The sequence below is a fragment of the Megachile rotundata genome, chromosome 12 (genome assembly GCF_050947335.1).
Source record: "Megachile rotundata isolate GNS110a chromosome 12, iyMegRotu1, whole genome shotgun sequence".
Taxonomy (NCBI): domain Eukaryota; kingdom Metazoa; phylum Arthropoda; class Insecta; order Hymenoptera; family Megachilidae; genus Megachile; species Megachile rotundata.
In genome coordinates, this window is record NC_134994.1 from 8,814,604 (window position 1) to 8,839,869 (window position 25,266).

General features: G+C 39.5%; 2 protein-coding genes across 5 annotated transcripts; one reads left to right on the top strand and one right to left on the bottom strand.

Moving 5' to 3' along the window:
- The first annotated feature begins 235 nt into the window (after nucleotides 1–235).
- On the top strand, nucleotides 236–24,729 carry Ndf (Nucleosome-destabilizing factor). Of its 4 annotated transcripts, XM_012283012.2 has the most exons (11): nucleotides 236–379; nucleotides 477–513; nucleotides 1,293–1,381; nucleotides 1,461–1,587; nucleotides 1,745–1,846; nucleotides 1,923–2,114; nucleotides 2,724–2,897; nucleotides 20,578–20,715; nucleotides 21,236–21,346; nucleotides 21,428–21,872; nucleotides 22,058–24,729. In XM_012283012.2, the coding sequence occupies exons 1-11, from the start codon at nucleotides 345–347 to the stop codon at nucleotides 22,255–22,257; spliced, it is 1,650 nt and encodes a 549-aa protein (XP_012138402.1). In that variant the 5' UTR covers nucleotides 236–344; the 3' UTR covers nucleotides 22,258–24,729. The 4 variants fall into 4 exon arrangements, with proteins under 4 accessions (XP_012138402.1, XP_003702255.1, XP_012138403.1 ...); XM_003702207.3 differs by lacking the exon at nucleotides 20,578–20,715; XM_076537932.1 differs by lacking the exons at nucleotides 236–379; nucleotides 477–513 and adding an exon at nucleotides 810–961.
- On the bottom strand, nucleotides 3,154–12,229 carry LOC100877838 (uncharacterized). The gene is made up of 4 exons (XM_003702208.3): nucleotides 11,531–12,229; nucleotides 9,458–11,277; nucleotides 9,030–9,312; nucleotides 3,154–8,892 (listed from the first exon to the last, which is right to left on the bottom strand). Exons 2-4 carry the CDS (start codon nucleotides 11,266–11,268, stop codon nucleotides 8,239–8,241), a joined length of 2,748 nt encoding a protein of 915 aa, XP_003702256.1. The 5' UTR covers nucleotides 11,269–11,277; nucleotides 11,531–12,229; the 3' UTR covers nucleotides 3,154–8,238.
- Nucleotides 24,730–25,266: the final 537 nt, after the last annotated feature.

Below are 25,266 nucleotides of genomic sequence, written 5' to 3' on the forward strand. Positions count from 1 at the left end.
AACGTGCACGTTGATTGGTCATTGATAAATTGATATTGAAAACCAGGCAATAGGACGGGAACGCAGCAAATCGAAATCTTTCTATTGACCGGAAGTGTTTGATTAGTAATTAACACTATTATAATGTTATTAATCATAAAAAGGTAACGTGTTTTATTAAAATAATATGTAAATATAAATTTGTAGGAAATAGTTCGTTAAGAAAAAGTACGATTGATGAGGAGATATTCATTTGAGTCATGACTTTTGGAGGGGGCAATTTGGATCACGTCGTCGTGCACAAACGACGCTCTACTCGTCAGTCAGTCGCTTACCGATTGTAAGAGTGGAAGGAAGGTATTATCATGTCGGAGGTATTCAAACTAGGTGATCTAGTATGGTGTGTACTTATTCCGTGTTAATCAATGAATGTTTATAATGAAAATAGTGAAATGTATATAGCAGTGATTATTAATCGATCTGTTTATGGATTTCAGGGCGAAGATGAAAGGATTTTCGCCTTGGCCTGGCCGGGTAAGTTCGAGTTGACTACTAACGGTTCCATAACTACATTTTACTTGACCGTACGCGCCACGAAGTCAAACGCGGCCATCATATTTGGCGGGAACGCCTTGAGAACTGCTTAGGTTTTCTAACTACTCGTCATAGTATCAGAAATTAATTTATTTTACATGATGTTGATATCAGTACTAACCCCAACATATTTCCCGCCGCACCCGACCTTCGAATTCAAATTGGCGCGCAGGTTACGAAAATATAACCTAAATTATGTTGTTAGGATTTCATAACTTCATCCGTGATGTTCATAGATAACTTCCAATCATACTTGCATGTTTACATTATATGCATCCACGAAACATTTATTTATTTTTTATTTTTATTTTTTTTGTAACGATAAAAAATGAAATGTTCTCATCAACGCGATACCAATGACAAAACGAAGTTAAATATAATTCGCGCGGTAATTATAATTTTGTTTAATTGTAAATAAATTTAGTCACTTAATGTGTAAATATAAATATAGTATTTTTGTTTGTTATTTGTATTTATTTCATACACTAATGAGGGGCAAAATTTGAATGTACTACATATTCCTTGTTTCTATTTTGTGGAAGAAAATTATTTCTGGAATTATATTTAAAGTATATTGTTCATATTTATTAAAGACAACTGAAAGATCATAGTATAATGGGTTATAAAACATTTATTAAAAAATTTATATATGCATATATATTTATATAGTTTGTTTATAATTTTCATTATGTATACTAATTTGCCCATGACATCTTAAGGTGTCTAATCCTTCAAAGGAGTTAAAGAAACCAACAAATACTAAGAAGGGGCCAGTTCAATGTATTTTCTTCTTTGGAACAAATAATTAGTAAGTTTTAATAAAGTTTATTGTTTCTGATATTTTTCAGTATATTGATTCTTGAAATTGATAAAAATATTTCTTATAGCGCATGGATAGAGGAATCTAATATAAAGCCATATCTAGAATATAAAGACACTCTTGTAAAATCTAGTAAATCTGGTGCATTTAAGGATGCAGTAGAAGCAATAGAAGAATTTATTGCTAATGGAGAGGTAAGTTACATAATTCAAATATAAACAGTATTTTTTTTTATAGACAACCTTGTAAATAATAATTTTTATTATTCATTGTATGACATAGAAAATAACAGTATATATAGCAATGTTAAATGCGATATATAGTTCGATACAGTGATGCCATTTGCTTTAGGTGTTTGAGGATGGTTTAGATCCAGACTCATTATTCGACAGACTTAAAGAAGAAAGTATATCAGAGAAGAAGAACGTAGTAAAAACACCCAAGCCTCGTAAGGTTAGGTTTAATCTATATAATAAGTCCTATATAATATGTCTTTAATATATAATATGATCCAAAACTATTGATTCAGGAAACACCAAAAACTAAAAGATTAGACACTAGTGGAAGTGATGCTCGTCGTCCAGCCAAAAAACAACGCAGAGAGTCAAGTACAAGTAATAGTAATAGGATTGGAAGCATTAGTCCTGCATTGAATCACTCATCCCCTCCTAGAAAATCGGGATCAACTCTTCTCAATAGGCCAGCAAATATTGCAAGACCTGTAAGTACCTTTCATGTATTTATATGTCATAGTAAAAGATTATATACAGACAAGTATGAAAAACTTTTATTCGTAATAATTACATTATCTTATGTTTTATATAAACAAAAATCAGTTCATGTTGAAATACTAACTATGATAACTATTTCTAAACAAATATTTAATGGAGATAAGAATGTGTTCTTTTTAGGACATTTCATTCTATAACCATTTACCTATTTATGTAAATAAATAAACAGCAATAATATTACACCTCTTTTAATTCCCATCCATGATCATCAGATTAATATTCCAGCTACACTACTTTTAATTTGTTCACTGAAATAGGAAAAAATTATATTTTCTCTTTGATGCTTCACAAGTAACAAATTTTACAGTGATACATCTAGTTAAATATAATGTTTTCTGTTCACTGAGAAAGTTTGTTATTTTCACGAGAGATGGGATTTTCTAAATACATCCATTTTTGAAGTTCAAAATTTGTTGTCTAGTTTGATATGATTGATACATTATATCAAAGTTAAAATCAGTCAAACATATTTCTGCCTTCAAATGAAGTGGAATTAGCGAAGAATTCGATCGTTAATATGTTATTGCCTTATATGACAGGTAACACCACCCTTGGATGTAGAAACATTGTCACAAACTCTTAAGGAGAAAAACATCCTTCCGTCGACCTTGAAATTTGGGTTCCTTGGTTTGGGTATAATGGGAAGCGGCATCGTAAAAAACCTGATCAACAGTGGTCACAGTGTAATTGTATGGAATCGGACACAGGAGAAGGTATGTACACTTCATTTGCTTATGATGTAATACGATGATATACTATGTTTACGTGCAATTATAATACGGTAATCCTATATCGTGGAGAATAATCGTCTTTATACTTTATAAAGAAACTCGCATTAGATATTTTCTCACACAAATATAATAATTAACACTATCTTATTTTTCTATTGTTTAAATTTGAATATAACAAATTAACTACAAAGAAAAAAGGATGATTAGGAAAGTTGCTTCAATTTAAATAACGAACATATTTCGGGAACAAAATTAGCAATTCATTTATTTAAAATAAATAGTCGCGGTACAAAATATTTTTAATAAACTGATGCAACTGTCTTCATTATCAGTTCATTACTGCAACGTCAGCAAGAACAAGAATACCGCGTTTCATGTCTTCAGCGCCGTATTAGTTCCCCTTCAATAAAAAACGATTTTTATTTATTCATATTTTATTACAAAACGATGCACGTACGCGTATTTTACAATTTCACGGAAACGATGAAAAATAATAGAGAAAGTTTCTTTCCTTTTTAAATAAACAATCGCATTTATTGATTATACTACGAATTTGGCGTTTCTCCGTTAAACGTTCTGTTCGTAATTATAATTGAAAGAAAATGTTGAGGTGGTAACAGAAAGTTCAATCATTTCCGAGACAAAAAGTAACACGTCCTAGAGAAATTTGAATTACAAAACAATTCAACAATTCGCTCGTCTTACATATACTTGTCACGGTGTACGCGATGTAAAAAATGAGATATGTATCGGTTGGAAAAGTTCGGATTTTCGCATCTTCCATCACAGATTCCTTGATATATAAAAAGGGAAACTAAAATAGATTTCATGATTTTTTTCATGGATTCGAAACAAAGAGGAAGTTAACGTTCAAAGAATGGACGTACCATTTTCTTTTCTATAAGTTAGATAAAGGTAGGTCTAAGTTCCTTAACGTCTCGATAAAAATAAACACTTCCATAAATTTTTATTTGCGTTTGTAACGTGTCCGCTAATAGATTTAAAAAATACAGAAAAATACGAGCTACCAAAAGCATTCGAAACATCGTTCACAGATTTATCATCGTAAGAGGAACTCTTTGATTATTGAGAAAACTATTAGGTGATTCAAATATACCTAATTATAATAAAATATAGTGCACACGCGATTTACATTTATCTTATGTTTCGTGTCGCTACACAACAATGTAGTATCTTCAAACGAATGCTTTCATGGTATTCCACAGCCTATTTTTTCTTTTTTCATTTTCTTTGACGAGTGGTTCTCCGATGAAGTACATTTGCGGCTACCTAAATTCGTGCACCTAAACGTAATGATCGTTCAACGGTAACAATCAGTCATCCTCTAATCAGTTCCAAAGATCATTTTAAAACCACGTATACAATTCTTAGTCATGTTATCGAAAGTAAACGTTTCGAGCGTTTAACGTGATCTCATTTCGACAACTCGTTAAAAGTAATTAAGTCTTCGTCATTTGGTATTATTTCGTTGCTTTAAATATATATTAAACACAATGCAGAAATTGCTTCTCTTTATATTCGTTGCCAATTCAAATATATTAATATCGCTTCGACGATAACAAGTAAAATTTCGTAATAAGGTACGTGGTATTCGGTAAAGTTCTAACGCGTGGTTACCGGTAATTGGTACCACGAGTCTACACACGATCGAAAGGAAAATTCACTAAAAAGTCTATTAAATCATTGTCGTAGCTTCCTTATTCAGAATGAGTCACTAATAGTAAACCGGTCAACTTGTGTACTGGCCATTCGAAGTTTAAGATTTGGAAATTTGAAAGTTAAAAAATGTGTAATTTCTAATGTATCCTAGGTTCGCGCTACGTGGGTCCCTGTCTAGTTACGCCAATGAATAGAACGAGAGTTTTGCGTTAACGTGGAACATTCTAATTAAAAGCGCGTCGCCCTAGCGCACACGCGAACGCATAAATTAAAAAGAAATCAGTAATCGGTTCGTGTGAAGCGTGCGCAACATTGTAACACCATCATCGAGATTATAACTATATAAAACTTGGAGTATTCGAATTTTCATTTCCGCTAATCTATCGATCGTGAAACGTACGCTCTGACGATCTCACGAAATCGGTGGTTTAATAAAATTGGAAGTTTTCTTTTTATTCGGTCGACATCGGTCAAAGGTGTCAGCGATCGAGAATCTAATATTTCTAAGTTCACGTATGGTAATTGCAGTTCTGTGCGTCTGTCGCGTTCCCGTTTTCTAGGGATGATAAAATTTTATCTCTTTGAAGTCGCTGTGAAACGATCCAAAAATAACGGCACCGCTACACGCGTTGTTAGCTTAGCTTTCTTGGCCGCCTCGACGATGTACAACGTACCACCGAATGTAGTAGTGGGGGTTGCGAAAGAAGGATGGTAAGAGTAGGGGAACATGTGAAAAGAAAGAAAACCGGGAACTCTCCCGCGGTTTCAATCTACTGTACTATCACGTACGTGCAAGTTTCATGAATCAGAACGCTAGCGCGGCAAGTATTTCTTATAGAAAAAGATTTTGATGTCACTAAGCTTCGACAGTGTTTAGTGGATGTTCAGTCTCTTGTACCATCAGATACTTCCTGTAAATCTTCAGGGTACTCTAGATACCTATTGCAGCTTAGGCTTCTCTTAGTTAGGAGGACGTGCAGGAAAGGAGTGTCTCATTTATCTATGTTCGTTGTAAGCAAGGATAGGCTCTTCCCAGGACTCCGAGTTCTTTCAAAACTAAGGCAAGAGTTGAGAGGTTCTACTCTTATCCTTGGTCAAAGAAAGCTTACGTTGCAGCTGAGTGTACACTTCGAGGAATAAATGTAGAGAAGCCAACCCACCATTTGCCTTCAATTTTGGCAAACTGAAAACCTAAGTTCTCACAAACCTACGCTTACTCTTAACCGAAAGAAGCTATTACATCATAATGAAACGTACACTAAATACTAATCTAGCTTAGGCAAAATTGTACGATTCTTTAGAATAATTTTGTCAACTATTCGGTTGGACAGATAGAACTTTCTTTTTCGCAGTTATTTGCAAATACGTTTGAAATGCGACATTTGAGAACCACTTCCCGTTGAAAACGCTGACAGTATCCCGCGAGGGGTTGATCAGTATTATTTAATTCGTTGAATTCGTTCTAGAACCTACAGTAAATTCAGTACAAATTTATGGTTTTATTTAAAGGGCAGAAAAATATGATCTTGAAACGTTGTTAATTAACAGCAGCGAATTGACTTAAAAAATAATTCATACAGATGTGTACCGTTCGAACCGGATGAGACTAATTATACGATGTTCTCGTTACCGTCTCGATACGATGTTTCTTATCTCGTTCGTTAATGTTCCGCCGTGTAGAATAATCACAATTAAAGAAACATTTCTACGCGCGCTAATTGTTTTCATTTTTTAGCGATAGAAATAAAATACAGTGAGATCGGTAAAGATAATATCGACATGTTATTCTTGAAAGCGAGAAAAATTTACAGATCACCTGTTCCAGTTTGAGCTTCGAATACAATAATTGAACGTAGTCAAAGTATCGCAATTCCACACAGAACTTGTACTATCTCTAGTAAGCTTATTTAAATATTCGACGTTTTTCCATCGGAATGAAAATGATTTTATTTCTCCATCGCACGACACGCGGAGTAAAATGAAAATCGTTTCAAGGTAATTTCTTAGATCGTTTGCAATGTACGATGACAGATTGCACCGTCATTATCGTACCTTCGCGATCGTGATTATCATGATTAGAATATTCCTCTGTTTAACGCCTATAGGTAGAGATTTCTCTGCGCGCCATCTTGACGCATCATCAAATCTTTCAAGTATAATTTGCACATTTCTCTTTTTCTCGCAATCGACCTGTTTCTTTGCAAAACGATCAGAGATCTTCTTAAAGAAAAACGGATTTCCAAAATATCGTAGGAAGACGCGATAAATGGAACTGATAACGAACAGATAAAAACGTTTCGGAAGAAGATCAGATCTGGCTTTAGTATATCGGTTATGAATGTATATTGAAGTTTGGTATAAAAAAAATAAGTTCAGAGATATCACTTATTGATTTCTTTTTTTAAAACGATCGTTGTTCCAATCAATCAGGTTACGATAATTAAGTACGTGTTCTCGTATATTAATTTCTTTTCTTTTGCTCTTTGATCGAATGGTTTTTTAATCGTGTATATTTGCATTCGTCGGACAGTCTGCACTGTATTGAACAGGGAAGAGTTTATAAAGAGCGACAGATGTCGGAAAGGGTAACGTTTGCCCGAATGTCCGGCTACTTTGATCTTTCGAAATCGAAAGTGAACAAGAAAATAACGAAGTTTACCTAAACGGTACGACAAACGACGCATCAATTGTCGTCGGACATTTGATCAACGGATAAAATCGTCGGACAAAAACGCGTTCGTCGATTCAGTCTTTTCATAGAAAAATTGTGATCACACGCCTGCAAACTGGGTCACACGTCGTTCGCATATACTTATTTACAGGAGAATATAGACGCGAGAGTCGAGGATTGATTTCGTTAAAATCACATTTTTAATTTCCGAACAAATTGACAATTTGGACACAATTATTATTCCCGCATCACTCGTGTCCGTTTCTTCTCTTTCGAATTTCATTTTGCACAGTTCATCGCTCATTGAAACAATTCGCGGCAGATTTGGCAGTTGACACTACGACGTCTCGCGTTGCATTCCAGCGATAATTTTTCTTAAAATCATCTCGTCATTATCATCGATGTTAGTGACGATAATGATAACGATAAAAAGTTTGAAGCTTAAGAGCGGACAGTTTGCAAGGTAATTAACTCGACCACGGGCAAAGTCCTTGGAAACTGTCCGCGACTTTTTTTTTTGCTTTTTCCTTCAATTTTATTCTCCTCGAATCGATACACGCACGCACACAGGATCGATCAACAGATTCCGTCGATGCCGGTTGAGAAACATTTTGTTATATCTGTTGGTTGCTCGTAGGCGTTCTTCTTTCTCTCATCGTTCCCGCAGGTTATCGAGCATTTGTTGAGCAAATGAAAAAAGAAACGAAGGAAAGGAACATGGAGTCCCACGAGAGATAAAGGTACCACCTGGCGAATGTATATTCCCACTTACCGGCGTTAGAGGCACTTCTATGTTATATTTTTGTTTTTGCTCGCGTAATGATCCAGTGGCAGTACAATTCTCGGTCTTAACTGTAATCCTGCTGTGTGTATATAAAGAGGGAAAGAGAGAGAGAGAGAAAGTGGAAAAAAGGGAGAGAGAGAAAGAGGCGGTGATTAGTACCCTTTCGACGCTGTCGTTTACAGCCTTGTCTAAAGTTTGGTTTCACGCGGTAGTTCGGGTAAACTGTTACTAGGTACAAGAAGACCAAGACTCTCAGGACTTTCTTTAGGCTCTTTGGCTAACGCTTCGGCGCTGAAGCCTCTGTAAACTGGCTTATCGTGATCCGCGTCTTTGTACACGGATGAAGAACTTCCATCCTCTTCGATACTGTGCAGAATGATCGCGTTCGGCGGAATGATTTCGCTCGGTGACAACGGATCCAATCGAATCGGCGAACACATCTCCTCGATATAATTTATATGAATCCCTTCCATCGCGTTACCGCCGTGTGGACTAACCGAGGAAAGCTCCGTGGGCGTATAATACTCGCTGTTCACATCCTCCATACTCGCACCGGTCACCAGATCGTTGATCTTCGCCTTGAAGTAGATGCCGCCACCGTCCTCCTGTGGATTGAACACCATCGAGTCGCTCTTCCCGCAGGAACCGCTTCGACAATTGTCGAAGTACAGGTTCGGTAGGTTCTCCAACACTTTGTTCAGCGTTTGCTGTTGATACTTGTAACTCTCGCGTAGTCTCAGAACCTGATGAGCGCTGAACTTTCTTATCTTGTTACGCTGGAAGACATAGTTTTCTCGGACCCAGTTCAGTTGACCGGTCGAGTAGTCCCTTACTTTTCTCACCTGTTCGCAAACCAGAGAGAATAATACGGTGAATATTGCGATTGTTCGTTGCGAACGTTTCCGATTGCTCGGTCAAGTTGGTCACATCGACTGGCAAATTCTATAAAAATCGATAAACGAGAAACCCGATCGATTACCTGATCATAATATTGATCTCTGAGCGCCGTGAGGTGAGTCGTTCCGTAATCCCTTATGTCTCTGATGTGTCTCATTTGGCCCTCGTAACTGTCTCGGATCCATTCCACTTGCTGAGCGCAGTTTTCTTTTATCCTGTGCACTTGTTGAGTGTAATTCTCGCGTAGTCTTTCGAGTTGCTGGCTCTTGTATTGCTCGATATTATCCAACATCTGATAGATTTGTTTCCCTCTGGGCGTAGAACCGACTCGCCTGCAGCAGAAGCACCACCTCAGACAGCCGCATCTGGAATCAAGCGAAACGAACAATTTATACAAACGATTCATAAAGCAGTGTAGGACCGTTTTGTGAAACGAAACGAGTCGAATGGAAGTGGAGAAAGGAAACAGCGACAGATAATTAAGATTTGTGCGATATAAGATATACTCACTTGAGGAGAAGATAATAGAGCAACTGCAAAAGGAGCGTTAACAGAAGAAAGGCCGTGGCACAGGCAGCGCCTACCAGGATGCTGATGATCCTGATTCTGTTTAATGTTATCGGATTCATCTGCAAACTAATATAGGTAGTGGCATTGGCGATCGGATTGACTGCGAAACACTTGTATTGTCCAACATCCTGCCTGAGCAACGTCGTGATGTACAAAGATCCATTCTCGAGGATGCGTACGCGACCATCGTCAACGAACGGTACACTTTGTTCCCATCCGTGTACGGGAGGATGTTCGACAAAAGCGTCGGGAAAAGCTGGATCAGGATTCCAGTGCAGTACCTTGAGTGCCGGCGTGACCCATGTTAAGGATGGCGTAGGATTGCCGTTGAACTCGCAGTCGAGGAGCACTGAGCTCAACAAGAGATACTGTTGCGTGGGCGTCGCGTACGTCAAATATGGGGGTGTGCATTTCAAATAGCGAAGAGTTTGAAGGATATCGGCAGTGGCGTCGATCTCGTCGCCACACTTAAAGCCGCTTTGGAAGGCGGTACGAAGGTGCTCCTTGCTCTCGGCCCATTTCACGAACCAGAACATGCGACAGTCGCAAGCCCACGGGTTCCCTTGCAGCTGCAGCTCGTTCAGTAACGACAGCTGCGCTACATTCGCCGGAAGGAAGGTCAGATTGCTGTCCCGTAAATCGATTTTTCGAAGTGCCGGTGTACGATCGAGGGTACGCCTCGATATCTCGCGCAACGGGCTCTTGTTCACTTCCAGGGTCTCCAATTTGTCTAGCCCTTTCAAATCCTCGTTACGAAGAATTTCCAACTTCGTTCCGGAGAGCAACAAGGTGCGTAGTTGCTTCACCGGTCTCCATATGTCCTGCGGAAGCGTCGTGACCGGTAGATTCTTCAGACTGAGCCATCTCAAGTTCGATAGGCTTTGGAAGGTCGCGCTGCTCAGCCGACCGACAGGATTCCCGGAAAGATCGAGGCGCTGCAAGGACGATAGATCGGCGAACAGACCACGAGGTATCGCGTCGATCTCGTTGTCGGCCAACCCCAAGAACTTCAACCGACTTAAACCGGAGAATAAACGGGGCGGAAGTTTGGTGAGCCTGTTGGCGGATAATTCGAGTTGTTCGAGCTGTGCGTTGGGCCTGAAACTGTGATCCGGCAGGGAAACCAGCAGGTTGCCGGAAAGGTTCAAACGAACGAGTGCCTTGGACGAGGCAAACGTCTGATAGGGAAGTACCGACAGTCTGTTTCGCGACAGTCCGATCTCCTCGAGGTGATCTAAGCCTTGAAAAAGCGCCCGCGGGAGCACGTTCAACTGGTTGCCGGTAAGATTCAGGTACTGTAGTTGGTGCAATGGATGGAAGACATCCGACGGCAATTCCGTCAGTCTATTGTCACCTAAGTCGAGGTGCTCGAGGAACGCGGTCGCGAGAAACACGCCGGATTCGAGCCGCTCGATCCCACTCGACGTCCAAACGAGACTCTTCAGACGAGTCGAAGTTTCGAGAGCAGCGACGGGTATGGTAGCTGCTCCGACGTCTCTCAGCACAACGTTCGTTGCTTGCTTTGGCAAGCCGAGTCCCAAAAAACTTCGTTCCCGACAGTACAAACTCTTTCCGTCGTCCAGACACTCGCAACCCGTGGCACATTCTGAACTCGAGGCTGTTCTTTTGGTGAACGACGTTGACTCCGACGACGGGAGACGGTGATCTTGTCTCGTATCCGTAACACGTACCGCAATGAGGAGAACGATTAACCACCACCACGAGTCCCACACCGAAATCCGCTTCCTCATTCCTATGACCTGTAATATGACGATATCCACGCATACAACCAAGAATTCCCATGTCCTGATGTAGCTTCACGATATCCGTAACGACTGATTCTCTTCTCTTCAGCGATTCGATCAGGAAAAATCGCGCGAACGCGTTTCTCTTATCTTGTCAGTTTCCGCTTCGTAAGAGCATCACACGCGCGTGGGTGACAAAATAAATGTAATATTCTATAGCGGATTCGAATTTGTTCGAGGTGTCTCGTTTGCGTTTGATCGTACCTACCGAAAAAGGATCACGGACAGTGCCGCGAAGCACGCCAGCGGGCTGGATAAGTGGCGGCGCGGCGGGCTTAACCGTTCGCAAACAATTCGACCCGGTGTCTTATGGATGTACCGAAGAAGCTGTCGAGTTTGTCGGCGACGGTGGTGGTGGCGGCGGCAGTGGTGTTGCTGCTATTGCCGTGTCGAGCCGGTAACATAATTGTGCGCGCTCCGACGAAACGACTTACAGAGTCCCGAAATTGGACGGGTAGGAAATCCGCCAGCATAGAACGACCGCCGCGCACGGTAACAACCGGTACGAGCACTCGCGCGCGCCAGACGCATAGAAATGAATGTAACGCATACAAACGACACGCACGCATCCAATCACCCATGCACGCACGCACACACTCAGTCCCGCGTTTATTTCCCCTTTCGTTTTCGCGCGAGTCGTCTCTCCTTTTGTAAACGGCCGCGGCCCTGTCAATCGTGCCGCAACGACACAGACGGTGTTACTCTCTCCTCCTATTTCGCGTGTCACATGACACACTCGTGCATCGCGACGCGACAACGTCGTCCGTCGCGTGTCAAAGACAAAAACTAACTGCGAGATCCGCTCGAGCCGAGTTGGCTTCTCCTCGTGGTGGCCGTCGACTCGAAAAGCCGGCAACGTTGCGAGCTCGGGAACCGCGCCGACGCAAAACCGATCTCTCTGCACCTCGCTAGGCGAACCGCCCCGAGAGGGGAACAACCACGAGAGATCAGGCACAGCCCTCTGCTCCGATTCTTTTGCCCACCGTTAACCGAGCCCAGGATTCCTGCGAGATATCCTGTCGCAATAATTCGATACGACACAACTTTACTTGTACTTGCCGATCATATTTACGGGTCATCTACGAAACATCGAAAATCGCAGCTTTTGATAGAACGCACTTTCCGAGTCATATGATCGGAGACCCGGTATAAATCCTTCTATTGCTTTATTCTTCTTTGCAAATCTTTGCAAAACGATATGTATGCACGCGCTCTGCTATTCGCGCATGCGTGGACCTTCTCTACGTTCTTACTGCTTCTTCTTTTATTATACCTGCTAATTAGTCGATTTTTATCAGCTATCTTTCTGGCTCGGTAAACAGAGGCACCGGTATCTTTCGCTCGATGAAACCTTTCCAATTTTTTTTTCGTAACGAAATCAGAAACGCTGTGCACCTGCGATAAGCTTGCCCCAGATTATTGTGGCATCGTAAGATGCTCTTGGCTTTAGACAGCTCGGTGTTTGACGCGTCGAGGCGCATCAAGATTCCTTTGTTAACACTGATAGAGTTAGCCTTCGAGGGGTCCGAGATGTTACACATTTTTTAGGGTCTATTTGTGCTATGAAAGCGAAACGTGCTGGACATGAGGGCATAATTTCAGTGCCTTATATTTTATAATATTATCTCCGAAAATTTCAAAACTTGTGTAAAGTAGGAGCAGAGAAATTCATATAATTTTTAACCAGTTACACGAAATGAAAAATGCAAAAGTCAAAGTATATTATAATAGCGAATGCAGAAATAAAAACGATGTATCGACTACCAGATATCGGAGTTGAATTTATTTCATAAATATGCATCGTACAGCGGCCTGCAGCGACTGCTTCCACTAGCTGTGCACAAATTTGCCAATATTCGTTAATCAAATAACGGTGCAAGATTGATTGCCAAATTTTCATGTAAAAGAAACATTGGCTACGTTGCAGTTTTTACGATGGCGAATGACGTTCGAAAGCGTGTCCGTGTGCTAATTATCGTTCGACTGAAACCGATAATTTGTTTGTAATGGATACGATCGCCGATATACTAGTCCGATAGGAAAGTAACCTAACGACACGACACACGCGATAGACTCGTTAATATTTGTAAAAAAATATTAATTTTATTAACGACCAACGTTGCGTCGAGAAATCGGTAAATGCGTATTAAAAATGGCTATCATTTTATAAATTACGGTGCTTTATTTATAAAACTGGGGTGACTTACATATCTTTACCGAGCTAGCATTCCCCCTCATATCAAACTATGTTTTCCGCAACCTTGAATTTTAGCGAATAATCATAATATTTGCCTGACACTCGGTTTGAATTTGATGACGTATACCTAAGCGAAACGACAATTCTTTCGAACTGTGTAAAACTGTGATTCACATGTGAGAAAGTTTATTGCTAGCATGAATTATATTCAATAGAATTCTTACCTGAACTATGATTCCTTAAATTCGACGCAATTTTTCGAACACTTTCAAAATTGATCACGTTATTAGTAAAAGGTTCGAAGGAAAGTGTGCCTTCATTTACTGTCGTTAATTATAGAAGAGTCGAGCCTGCGTATTTCTAAGAAAAACACGAATTTCATTATCCTAATGAAACCTGGTGCAGCTATAATTTACTTGTTCAAACTGTCTGCATGTGCAATTGCCAAGTAGACTTTGGCTTAGTGGTAACTAATATTCAGTTTTGAACGGAGCATAATCTATAAAGGCCAGTTTTCTTAATCACGTGCAGATGACAAGCAAAACGTGTCAAAAGAATGGTATAATTTAGCAGCCAGAGACCGATCTTTGGCCAGGCTTATTAATAAAGTCTAACGTCTAATGTCTACGGTAATTTAAGGTAAACAAACGTCAACGCGAGAACGGTATTAATAACGTGTTTAAAAGTTAGGTGTTATATATTGTAACTGTATTCGCGTGAACGGTATAACTGTGTAGTGTAACATAAACTACCGTTCTATATTCTCCAGTTACGCAGATATGCTTGATAAGTTAGTTTACGTATTCTTCCCTTTCCTGTTTTTTTTTTTAATACTGAATTTCAGCTTGTCATCTTTCATCAAATATTAAAGCTATTCAGAAGTCTTCACCTGTAATATTCAAATGTATCTCAGGACTTTAGACATTGTGCGTTTTTAACAAACCTTGCTTGAAACTTTGTACAGAAAGTTATAGCAGATAAATTTGAGATAAAGAAAATTATTTTGAACATAACGATATAAAGTTCTCTTTTTAACTTTGCTTTATCGGGTCACAGTTTGTCGGACAATTGATTGAATTATACTTTGTGTTCGAATCGCAATTAACGTGGATTGTGCAATTCGAGCGTAGCCCTGTAAATCGTTTTCGTAATTTGTTTCGAAACTTGATTTGCGTGCATGGTCGTAACGAGATTGAATTTGACCTTGATTGCTAAACTTCGGCTGAAGGTTTCTTCTCGTCTTGTCGGTCATGGTTAAGGGAAATTGTAACCGAAGGACCATTTCCCGTCTCCATCGATTCGCCACATTTTTTGAGTGTATTTGTACAGGTTCTGAAACAGAATTATTTCATGGAAATTCTGCTTTAAAAGTTGCTACGCCACACGCAGAGGGTGACACACCTAATACATCTTCTTCTGTTAGATCGTCATACGTTGTCCATACGTTAGATTGTCATATAAACTTCCACGAGTTAGTTTGCTATACGCATAAATTTCCATGTGTTAGATCAGCACGTATAAAGATCTCCAGGCGTTAAATCGTTACGTATAGAGATAATCGCGTGTAGAAATCGCGATACCAAGTATGGAGATCTCCACGAGTAGAAATTCACGCGCAGATATCAGTCTACTTTGTAAAACGAAGAAAGTTTCGTACCAAAGCTCAAGGCAATTACGTATAAAAATGAAATAGATAACCAATCAATTGAAAATCGAGATATCTTTTCCGATAGTCGTTCAACATCAATAATTTAAACGAAAGAGAGCATGAATGAGAAATAAAGACGGAATTATTGGCTAACAGGTGTTACGTAATGGCGTCGATAAACAGAACAAAGGAAGGAATCCTTTCAAAGTAAATGTTCGAAGAATGTTGATAGCATTAGCTTTTAGAAACCGAGTTAATCGTGAATTAAGAAATGCGTAGAACTCTGTATCGAAGAACAATAACGACAATAAATCTAGAATAAAAATTACTCTTGGTTTTTACGAGGAGTTTTTAAACTTTCATCGCATTTTTAAATCATCGAATTACGCCATAGATTCCTTACGCGGCGAATTTGTTGCTACGGTTACGTAACACCGTTGGCAGGCGGTTTTCACGAGGGTCAAAAACGACGGACGGGTAGTAGACGAAAGAAAGAAGGGTAGCTAATTTTAAAGGATAGCATGTTCCGTCGCTATCAAAGCTCGTGAATACGGAATTTGGCATAAAATCATACGTCGTAATTACGAAAATCGAAGTCCAATTCGATGAAGGTCAGACTGGTGACAGACTTTGGCGTCGTACCTAAACCGATTAATTATTGAATCTTTTGTTTACTCGACGAATACCGTCACATGTACACGTATTCGACGCTTTCATATCCGTACGTCTACGTATACATTGAATGTCGGAGCCTTTCTTCGTTGCATAATGTCGTTGGCGACTGTGCTGTATATGCCGAACCGAATGGAAGAAAGAATTCGCGTGGCGTTCGAGTTAAAACGGTGCGGCATGGCGGCGAGAGCGGGCGATATAAGAAGAAAGGAAAGGCCTGAGGTTACCGGCAGAACGATAAGTGGCGGTTGCTAGTTACAGCGAAAAGAGAGGGAACGCGTGAACGGGACGAAGAAAGAAGGCGAAGAAACGAAGAGACACGGTCGAGCGTCGAGCAGGACACGAGTAAAGCTCGATCAGCTGGGAACAGAGCAACGTTGCCGGGTTTTCCCGTGTGACCCCCGGCTGCCGACCATGCCGAGTTCGAGTGGATCAATATTACCTAGATCCGGCAACGTCGCAGCTAAACCGACTCTTTATTTATACGTGTCGGTCAGACGGCGCAGGCCCGCTCCCGCCGATCCTTCCTTTGCTCGCTTTTGTCCTTCGTCGCCTTCGTCCCCTTGGCCTTTACCGGTTTGCTACCATTCTGATATTTTTCAAAGGTTAATTTGTACCGTCTGGCCAGCGCAGTACGAAATCAGAAGGACAAAACGAATTAAGCCACAAGAATAATATACTTGGAGCAACCTGTTCATATATTAATGCTTTACCTCTGCTTATCTACCTAAATAATGGTCACCGAGAACGATAAGTTTCTCCATCAGAGAAATGGTGACGCAAGGGTTCCATCGATTCGTTCTGGCACTCCAGATATATCAGTCGTTACCACTAGAACTCCTTTCCTTATATCGCAATTCACCTTGGAGAAACCCAACCATCCTGTGTCATTTTCCCTATGCTTCAGTGAAAGCACATAATCCTTTCTAGATAGTCAAGAGCGCATCTGGCTTCTTTACGGAAAATATGAAAGTCTAAAATTGTTAAGTGCATATTTTAAGTACCGTCTTGAAACTTAGATATTCAGGACATGCATGCGGAAATTGATTTTCGTATTATTATCAGAGCAGAGTGCAGCAACTTGACTGCCAATTAATTTAACCAAACCGCAAAGCTGGCGAAAACGAGTGTGTCGCGACGGGAAGACGAGAAAAGTACAGTGAAAGAAGAGTACGTTTAGCGCGGGGAGTAATTAGCGACTCTTGTTTCTCGAGCTGTCTATAGCGGAAATTCGACCGACAGCTTTGCGCCAAAATGACTTTCTAAGCGGTGCACGAATTATCTCAGATTTAATACTTTGGAACGCGATAGACATTTTGTTGATAAACTCGATTTCACTAATTGCAAGGACTCGGTAGTACGGAATGTTATCTTGAGTAAACAAGGAAAGTTGGTCCAACTTAGAAAAAGAATAATTTTTGATATCGCGATAAACACGGAGATAAGATAACGCTCGAAACAATAGCGAGCATTTCACAATTACTTTAACGGATCGAAATAGCGCGCATATGTTTCCGATAGCTCGGTTATTGGAGACCGAACGACACCCGTTCATTCAGACCATCTCCGAGCACATTGCACTTTGTATTTGTACGTCCCTGACTGCTCCCCGTTTTATATACGTCGTTCTAAAAATATTATACGCGCGAGAATACAATACAATTCGAGTAACGCGTTCTATTACCACATTTTTGTCAGTTTGAATTTCGCATCTTGAGAAATGCTTTGCATCGGTCAGTACTCGACACTTTTATTTTCGGTCGCAAAAAGTAAGCGGAAAAGAGGTCGTAGCGAACAGAGTATATAAAAACTCGCTTGGGATTTGAATATTAATTGCCTACTTCCAAAAGCGTCCACAGAGAAATTACATGATCTATTAATATGCAGAAACTCGTTAAAATTTAAAAAGAGGCGCACTCGTCCTTGTTTCGCGAGAGATTTCCTTCGAAAAAGTTTCCTAGGTTACCGTTTCCTGATTATGCACCGTGCATATGTCGACAATTGCTATTAGAAATTTTATACAACTGCTTTCCGCGCGTTCACTGTGAGCCGCAAAGGTCGATATACCCAGCTCCCCTCCCACTCCAACCCCTTTCTGCCATCGCTTATACGATTCCACATCCGCCACCTCTGCAACTTGTATTCTGGCATGTCGGTTTCGTACTCGTCCGTTTATCCGTCTCTCTCGTGTCGGATCGACACGTGTATAGCTAGGCTTCCCTGCCTGCCGAGTGTCCCAGTTTATTTTTGAGAAAAGAGGCCACTCCAATGAAAAAGAAATACCCGAGGTGACTATCAGTTGGAATTTGCAACATCTGGAATCGAGCGATCAAATTTTAGCACGGAAAATAATTCGAATCGATCTTAGTTCCTTGTAATTTATTACGAGTCCATCCTTCGCAATTTCTTTACATATCGTTGTCAAAGTAGTAAACTTACGTGGTTGGGACTCTACGTGTTCATAGATCGAAGTAATGATGGTACTCTGCTCGTTTGACTTTGAAGTTAGTTCTCCAAGGGCGATTGGGCACGAACAAGGTATACACTGGCGCAATTAGGAACCAAGATATTAGCGCCTGTCATTGAGCTATACACTTTGCTATTAAGGCTGATACCCTTTAGACAAAAATGCGAGTTACGTCACTGGAGGCATATTGTTATTCTAAAATCGGTGCGCGTATTTGTGGTGTTTCCTTACCTTCGGCTTGTGTAACTGTCCACCCACATGGTACTTGAAATAAGTACCATGTGTAGGTTTGAAATGTTCGCAGATGGTGCAGATAGCGGATATTCCCTGCCTGTATAAGGTCATGTATTCGCTTTATTATCATAATACCAAAAGAGGTGGCCGAAAACCTTCGTCGAATGCTAGACTCGAATGCTTTAGAATAAAGATATTCTGGAAATTATGTAAGCCCGTGAAATTATGTAATCGATGTAACAATTTGGAAACATCGCAATTCGTTGGAACGAGGCACATATGGAATGCAGCTAGAGTGCACTTGTGTCGCGTATGCGGTTGCATTCGTCCCTGGAAACCGTTGAATTTCTTCCCTCGTGGAAGCCACACAAGTTAAGTTGGTTCAAGGTCATTCGTTAGCACAGACATTCGCATTTGCACGAAATTTATCTGCGTGCAAATTCTTTTCGTACGTGAACGAAACGAAAAATTCGAAGTACGCGCAAAAATCTCTTTTCGCTGACAAACAAAGATACGAAACAGATACAGTATCGACATCAACTCTTCTCGAATAATTGATACAATTATACATTATAAATATGGGTACCTTATTTGTTGGCGACAGTAATGTCTCTAAGTACCTCCACATAATTTATAAAACATAGATTTCCCATGGGTTGTCTCCCTATGCAGGCTAATTCTTAACATTTCAGAAGCCTCTTCAGTATATAAGGCTTAAGCCTGTAACACTAATGAATTCTGGGTGACTCCAGAGTGAAATTCTACTTACATCAGTATTTATGAACATAAGGCACCTGATCTACCCTGTGCAATACTCATAAGTTGCTACACATGTCTACGTTACAAAAGTGATGAAGTCTCCTGTATCACCATTTTCCCTAAGGAAACTTACGTTACTGTACTCTAAGTTGCGTACACGTAAGAAAGCAGAAAAACGAGATATTTCTTGGCCATTAATCTCTGACGTCTCTCCTTTACCATTCGGCGTTTATTCAATGCCTTGCGATAGACCTTCGTGTATATATAGTTCAGATCGACGAGATCGCCAAATCGTACAATGAGAACACTTCGTCCACCATCAAACAAAGGAACGATAACGTTCAAAGTGTAAAATCTGTGTTCAAAGTCAATGCTGCCTGACTTTTCATTTTAATGCCTGTCGTTATTCTCCTAGTATCCGAGTGTTTACAGTAAAAGTTACTTTATGGGCAGTGAACAGATTTCCCAAATAAATGGACGTGCAAAATAATACAGGTCAGGAATACGATCGATGTACACTTCCTAGTCGATTACCCTTGCGCACGTGCAACGAGACAATAGAAGAAATCAATCTTTATATTCGTTTTATAGCATTTCTTCGTTACTTTGTTATTTTTGCTTTTGTAAAGTCTTTAGAAGTTAGTTCCGTATTGTATCGAACGAAGTGCTCGGCGTTCGGGAGGAACATTGTTCATCGATTTAAAAAGAATATAACCTATTTGTCTCCTTTGTTTCTTTGTTGACGACACTTAACTGGCTTGTTGACTCGCCACGTCAATGCCAGTAAGACTACATAATTATCAATATCGTAGATATAATTTCTTCTTAGATATAATTTATTGATTCTGAAATAGACGTTTACTAAAATAATCGATTTATCGAAGAACAATATATTCATAGAAAAATGTCCATTTACCAGAGGACATAAACGCTTCCATTTTACGTATACGAAAGTGTTATCGTCGCAGGAGAGGCGTATCCCATAAAATTCAATCGAGTTCTAGCACAAACATAGATTTCGTCATTCTTGACTCGTTATCTACGTCTCAGTTTGATATCGTACTGAAATCTAACGTTCCGAAACAAACAAGAACCGTACGCTTTCATGATTCGTTTTATTGTCCGAATAACGGGACTTCCATCGCTATGCATCATTTTCGACATATGGAACGTTCCAGAATTACTTCGATACATTCATCAAAGCATATTTCGTTGAATGAATCGAAGAATGAATCGAACTATTTTATAATACCCCTTGAATCTTAACGAACGATACAGATGCACCTTTTGGCCGTATGCGGAAAATATCTTTGTATGATGCAATGGCGTCGTTTGCTGATGTGGCAGCAAGTCTGGAAACGTTTAGCTTCGAACCGGAGAGAAACGATGTACGTGACAAGAATGGCGACGAAAATGGCGAGTGGCTCGTTGTGGCGACATCTACCGGGACCGTGATCGTTAGACTTTTACTTCAAGTTTCATATTACGCCGCGTGATGTCGCCAGGATGCTAAAAAAGTCTTTACCACGACCGTAACACAATTTACCCGTAGAAAAGAATTGCGAAAATGTACAGATTCGGGCAACTTAGGCTTCTTTTACTTAAAAGAAATGCATACAATAGAAATTGTTAACGAATCGCGTTAAATATACCAAGTTTGAAAATAATAAAATATTTTTTATTCGATTCCCGCCCTTTTAGAATAGATCCTTTCGAGATTCTTATAATGTGGGAATCTTCAGTAGCTTTAGAACTTAGGAGTATTTTGCTAGTTTCCTTAGCTTTCATCTTGATTAATACCGTGAGGCCTACGTTGCAGCCGAGTGTACATAACTTTTCATAAATAAATGATTATTTATTTATTTTTATGCCAATCTACATAACTATTTTGTCCCGTATATTAGCACTAAAAGTTGACGTTTTTCTTTTTTCTTAGTGTGCAGATTTTGTGAAAGCAGGCGCAGAACAAGGTTTAACCCCATCCGACGTGGTACTCGCTGCCGATATTACATTTTCGTGCGTAGCTGATCCTCAGGCTGCTAAAGATGTACGTAAACGTCGTATCAAGTTTCGACATTTCTTTTACAAAAAGAACACCATAAGCAAATGAAATTTAAATTATTTTTAGATGGTGTTTGGAAACTGTGGGGTGCTCACAGAAATATCACCAGAGAAAGGATACGTGGAGATGACCGGTATAGATGCGGAGACATCGCAAGACATCGCGGAAGCAATAACCGCAAAGGGTGGCCGCTACTTAGAGGCTCAAGTACAAGGTAGCAAAACACAAGCACAAGAGGGTACTCTGGTGATCCTCGCGGCCGGTGATCGGACTCTTTTCGACGAGTGTCAGTCTTGCTTCGAGGCGATGGGCAAAAACAGTTTTTACCTGGGCGAAGTTGGTAACGCTTCTAAAATGAACCTCGTGCTACAACTGATGGCGGGTGTAACTCTTGCTGGTTTGGCGGAGAGCATGGCTCTTGCGGATCGCGCTGGTCTTCAACAGAAGGACGTACTCGAGGTCCTGGAACTGACATCGTTAGCTTGTCCCGCGATCCTTGACAAAGGAAAAGGTATTTGTCTTATTTTTAGGATGAAAATATCAGTTCTTTAATCAGAATTTTAATCAAAGAGATAAGTTCTTAAATCTTAAAATTTTTTCCTTTAACAAATATTAAAGTTTTGCTTCTAACGTATGTGATGATCGCATACACTATTTGCAACCCAATAACATAAATAATTTTGTTATGTTTTCCAGCAATCATCGAGGGTGGTTTTCCAACGCAGTTACCGCTGCAGCATATGCAGAAAGACTTGAGACTCTCCTTAGGTATGAGCGATCAACTGGAACAACCATTACCGCTGGCTGCCGCGGCGAACGAGGTGTACAAACACGCGAAACGGCTTGGCTATGGTGAACACGATGCTTCCGCCGTTTACATCAGAGCCAGGTTCTAACGGAGCATGCATCGTCAAAGCTTTTGCTATACCATATTTATTGCAATATCTAACGTTGTTTCCCGTCGCTACTGGAGAAGAAAAGTGCGCCGTTTATCGGCGGAGGGGCAGTGAACAGAAAAGCACCGCTCGCGAGACGCCGCACGAAACACGTCATTCATTTCAATGTGTCGTACACATTTGTTGAGAATTAGACTAAGTTCTGTTAATTGTAAAACCATGATGAATGAAACCAAATCTTGACCGATATTGAACGTGTGCAACAACATAAACTTTATGCACATTAAACGATCGACGAAGGCTATATATATATATTATATATATGTATACATAAAATATGTACTTGTACTTTTCCTTTTTTTTTACACTTTTTTTTCTCTTTCTTTCAAGGAGGGCCCCCTTTTGCGTACGTATACAAGAACAGTTTTTCACTTGGCGACTACTTTTCTCGACAAAACAGCGTGAATCTTCGAACAGAGTCGATCTCTCGAGTCGCTTCCCGACTTCGATCCCGTTTGAACGCACCCCTCGCTTCATGATTTTAGAGACTTGGGACGTGTTGAAAATGTGCCTTACGATACTGTTTGAAGCAAGGCTTTCTGTTTTTTTCTTAAACTATAGGATCAAAATCTCGAATACTTTTTTGGTGACGCAGTTCTAGGATCGCATTCGTTTTCTTTATTTTTCCTGTTCACGTTAAAACTGTTAACGGGACGATGCGTACGAGAACGACAATTGTTATAAAAGAAGATAGATTATACACTTTATTCGTGCAATTGTATAATTTAAAGAGACATAGTTCTCGAATTTGTAAAGAAATTTGGTAGTATTTTAGAAGCGACCGTTGAGCAGAATAATTAGATGATGCGAGATGGCCATCGTTTATGCTATTTCCTTCTTTAAATCCGCAATTTTCTTCTACGGTTAAAGGAGAATTTTACATTTTTAATCGGTTCATGTTATCGATCATGTAAATTATCCTGATATGTTTAACGAGAAGCGATGAATAATCGTATCGGTCATTTGATATCATCGAATTATTCGTCCTGGGAAACTTCTGATGCATACACACGACGAACCGGACGTGAAAATTTCAATTGTGACTAGCGATCGATAATTTGGCGCTTAGCGCGTTTTCATCTCTTTGCTTTCAACGACGTGGCTAATTAACGGATCGGCCGAAAGCAGCGATTAAATAACATTCACGAGAGTGACAAAAATATGAATTATTATATGATGTACATTAGAATGTAGGTAATCAAATCAAACACGTTTTTCCTTTATTAGTTAATATTATAATTACAAATCGTTTGTTCGTAAAATATAGGTTTGCATTAAATGTTGACATGGTATTATCGAGTTGTTGCAATAACAATATTAGATATTTTTAACCAATTGCCATCCCAACATGTGTCACGCTCGAACACCGAAGCGTACATGCTTTACTTTGAGAAATTCTATTTGTTTCAACTTGCACGCACCCACACGAACAATTTTTTATATTTATAAAATAAAACTTAATGCTGATACTAAGATTTTTTATAAATTTTGAACCTTGAACGTATATCGAAACAATTTGCAATAATAACGTGCTCCTTCGCGATATACCAGATTTTAAGATCATTTTTTACAAGAAAGGTTGAGGGTATTTTCTGGGTAAGTTGGAGGGCAAGTAAGTGGCACTTCCATTTCCCAGGACGGTCGTGCGAGTCTCACGAGCAACACGCGTCGAAGTCGAGGGCGTTCGAAAGGTTTAGCGAAACGATCTGTTTCGGAGTCAATCATACGAGTTTACCTTTATCGGTTAGCGAGAAATCGACATGTTTGTTCTTCCGCGTTACTTGGTGGCGAGAAAATACATGTTACTCGCGAACTTTCTCCCTTAGAGAATCGGTAAATATTTTTCTAGATGTAGGTAGCTTAGCATTAACGGGAATCGGTTTCGCTGCGACGAAGATAAACATCGAGCAAACAAACGATTGATTTTTTTTTTTTAATAATGAATTGATGCATATATTCCATAGATATTTTTAAACGAAATCTGATTTTCTGTTTTATTACGTAAGGAAAGCTCGTGTTATTTGCTCGCGTCTATTAGAACAATTTTGGGTGCATGGAAAGTCGGTGTACCGCATAGAAAAAACAGCGGCTATGACGCCCATATCACACATACTGTATATGTAATTAGACTATCAATAGAATTCTAATGTTACAATGGTACATTGTACATGATACGAAATGAAACAGGAATGATGGAAATAGAAAATATTAAATATTATTAAAGTAAAGAAAAAATCTATATATATAAATATACATATAGTTAGTATAAAGAGTATAAATCACGGAGAGAGAGGAATACGTATGAAAGGAATCGAGCGAATGATACTGCGTTATGAGCATTGCGTCAATAATTGACGTTATATGTTTTGTCACGAAATACACTGGTTTTTGAATAAATATCTATTTGAATTACGAACGTTTATATTTAATATCAATAGTATCTACGTTTTATTTTATTTGGTCACCCCTTTCAAAATTTCCTCTTCTCTTTTCACTTCGTATAATTGTTATTTCTTTCAATAACACGCGTTAATTTTGGAAATAAACTCATCTTATGCTGCGTCATGCAATGTTTTGAAACATTATAAGATGGTATAACGTTATTAGCTTACGTCATATAATTGGACGGTGTGTAATTGACCGTGTTGGCCAAGTCTGACATTCAAAATTTTGTTAAGGTACCAAGTATTAAATCTTTAAAACCATGTTCCACTTAGGTTGTGTATTGCTATTTTATTACATTACTATTTTATTGCATCACTATACTACGGTGATTATTCTTTATCAACGAACTGGTTCACAGTTTGGTTGTAATTAGTGTTAAACCTCGAATTCTTAATACGTTTCAATTTGAAGTTCAAGTTCAATTATAATTTGCATAATCAAACAGTTCTTTTCATTTGTTTTAACATTGTAGTAGTGAATGACTAATTCTAATTGATACATCTA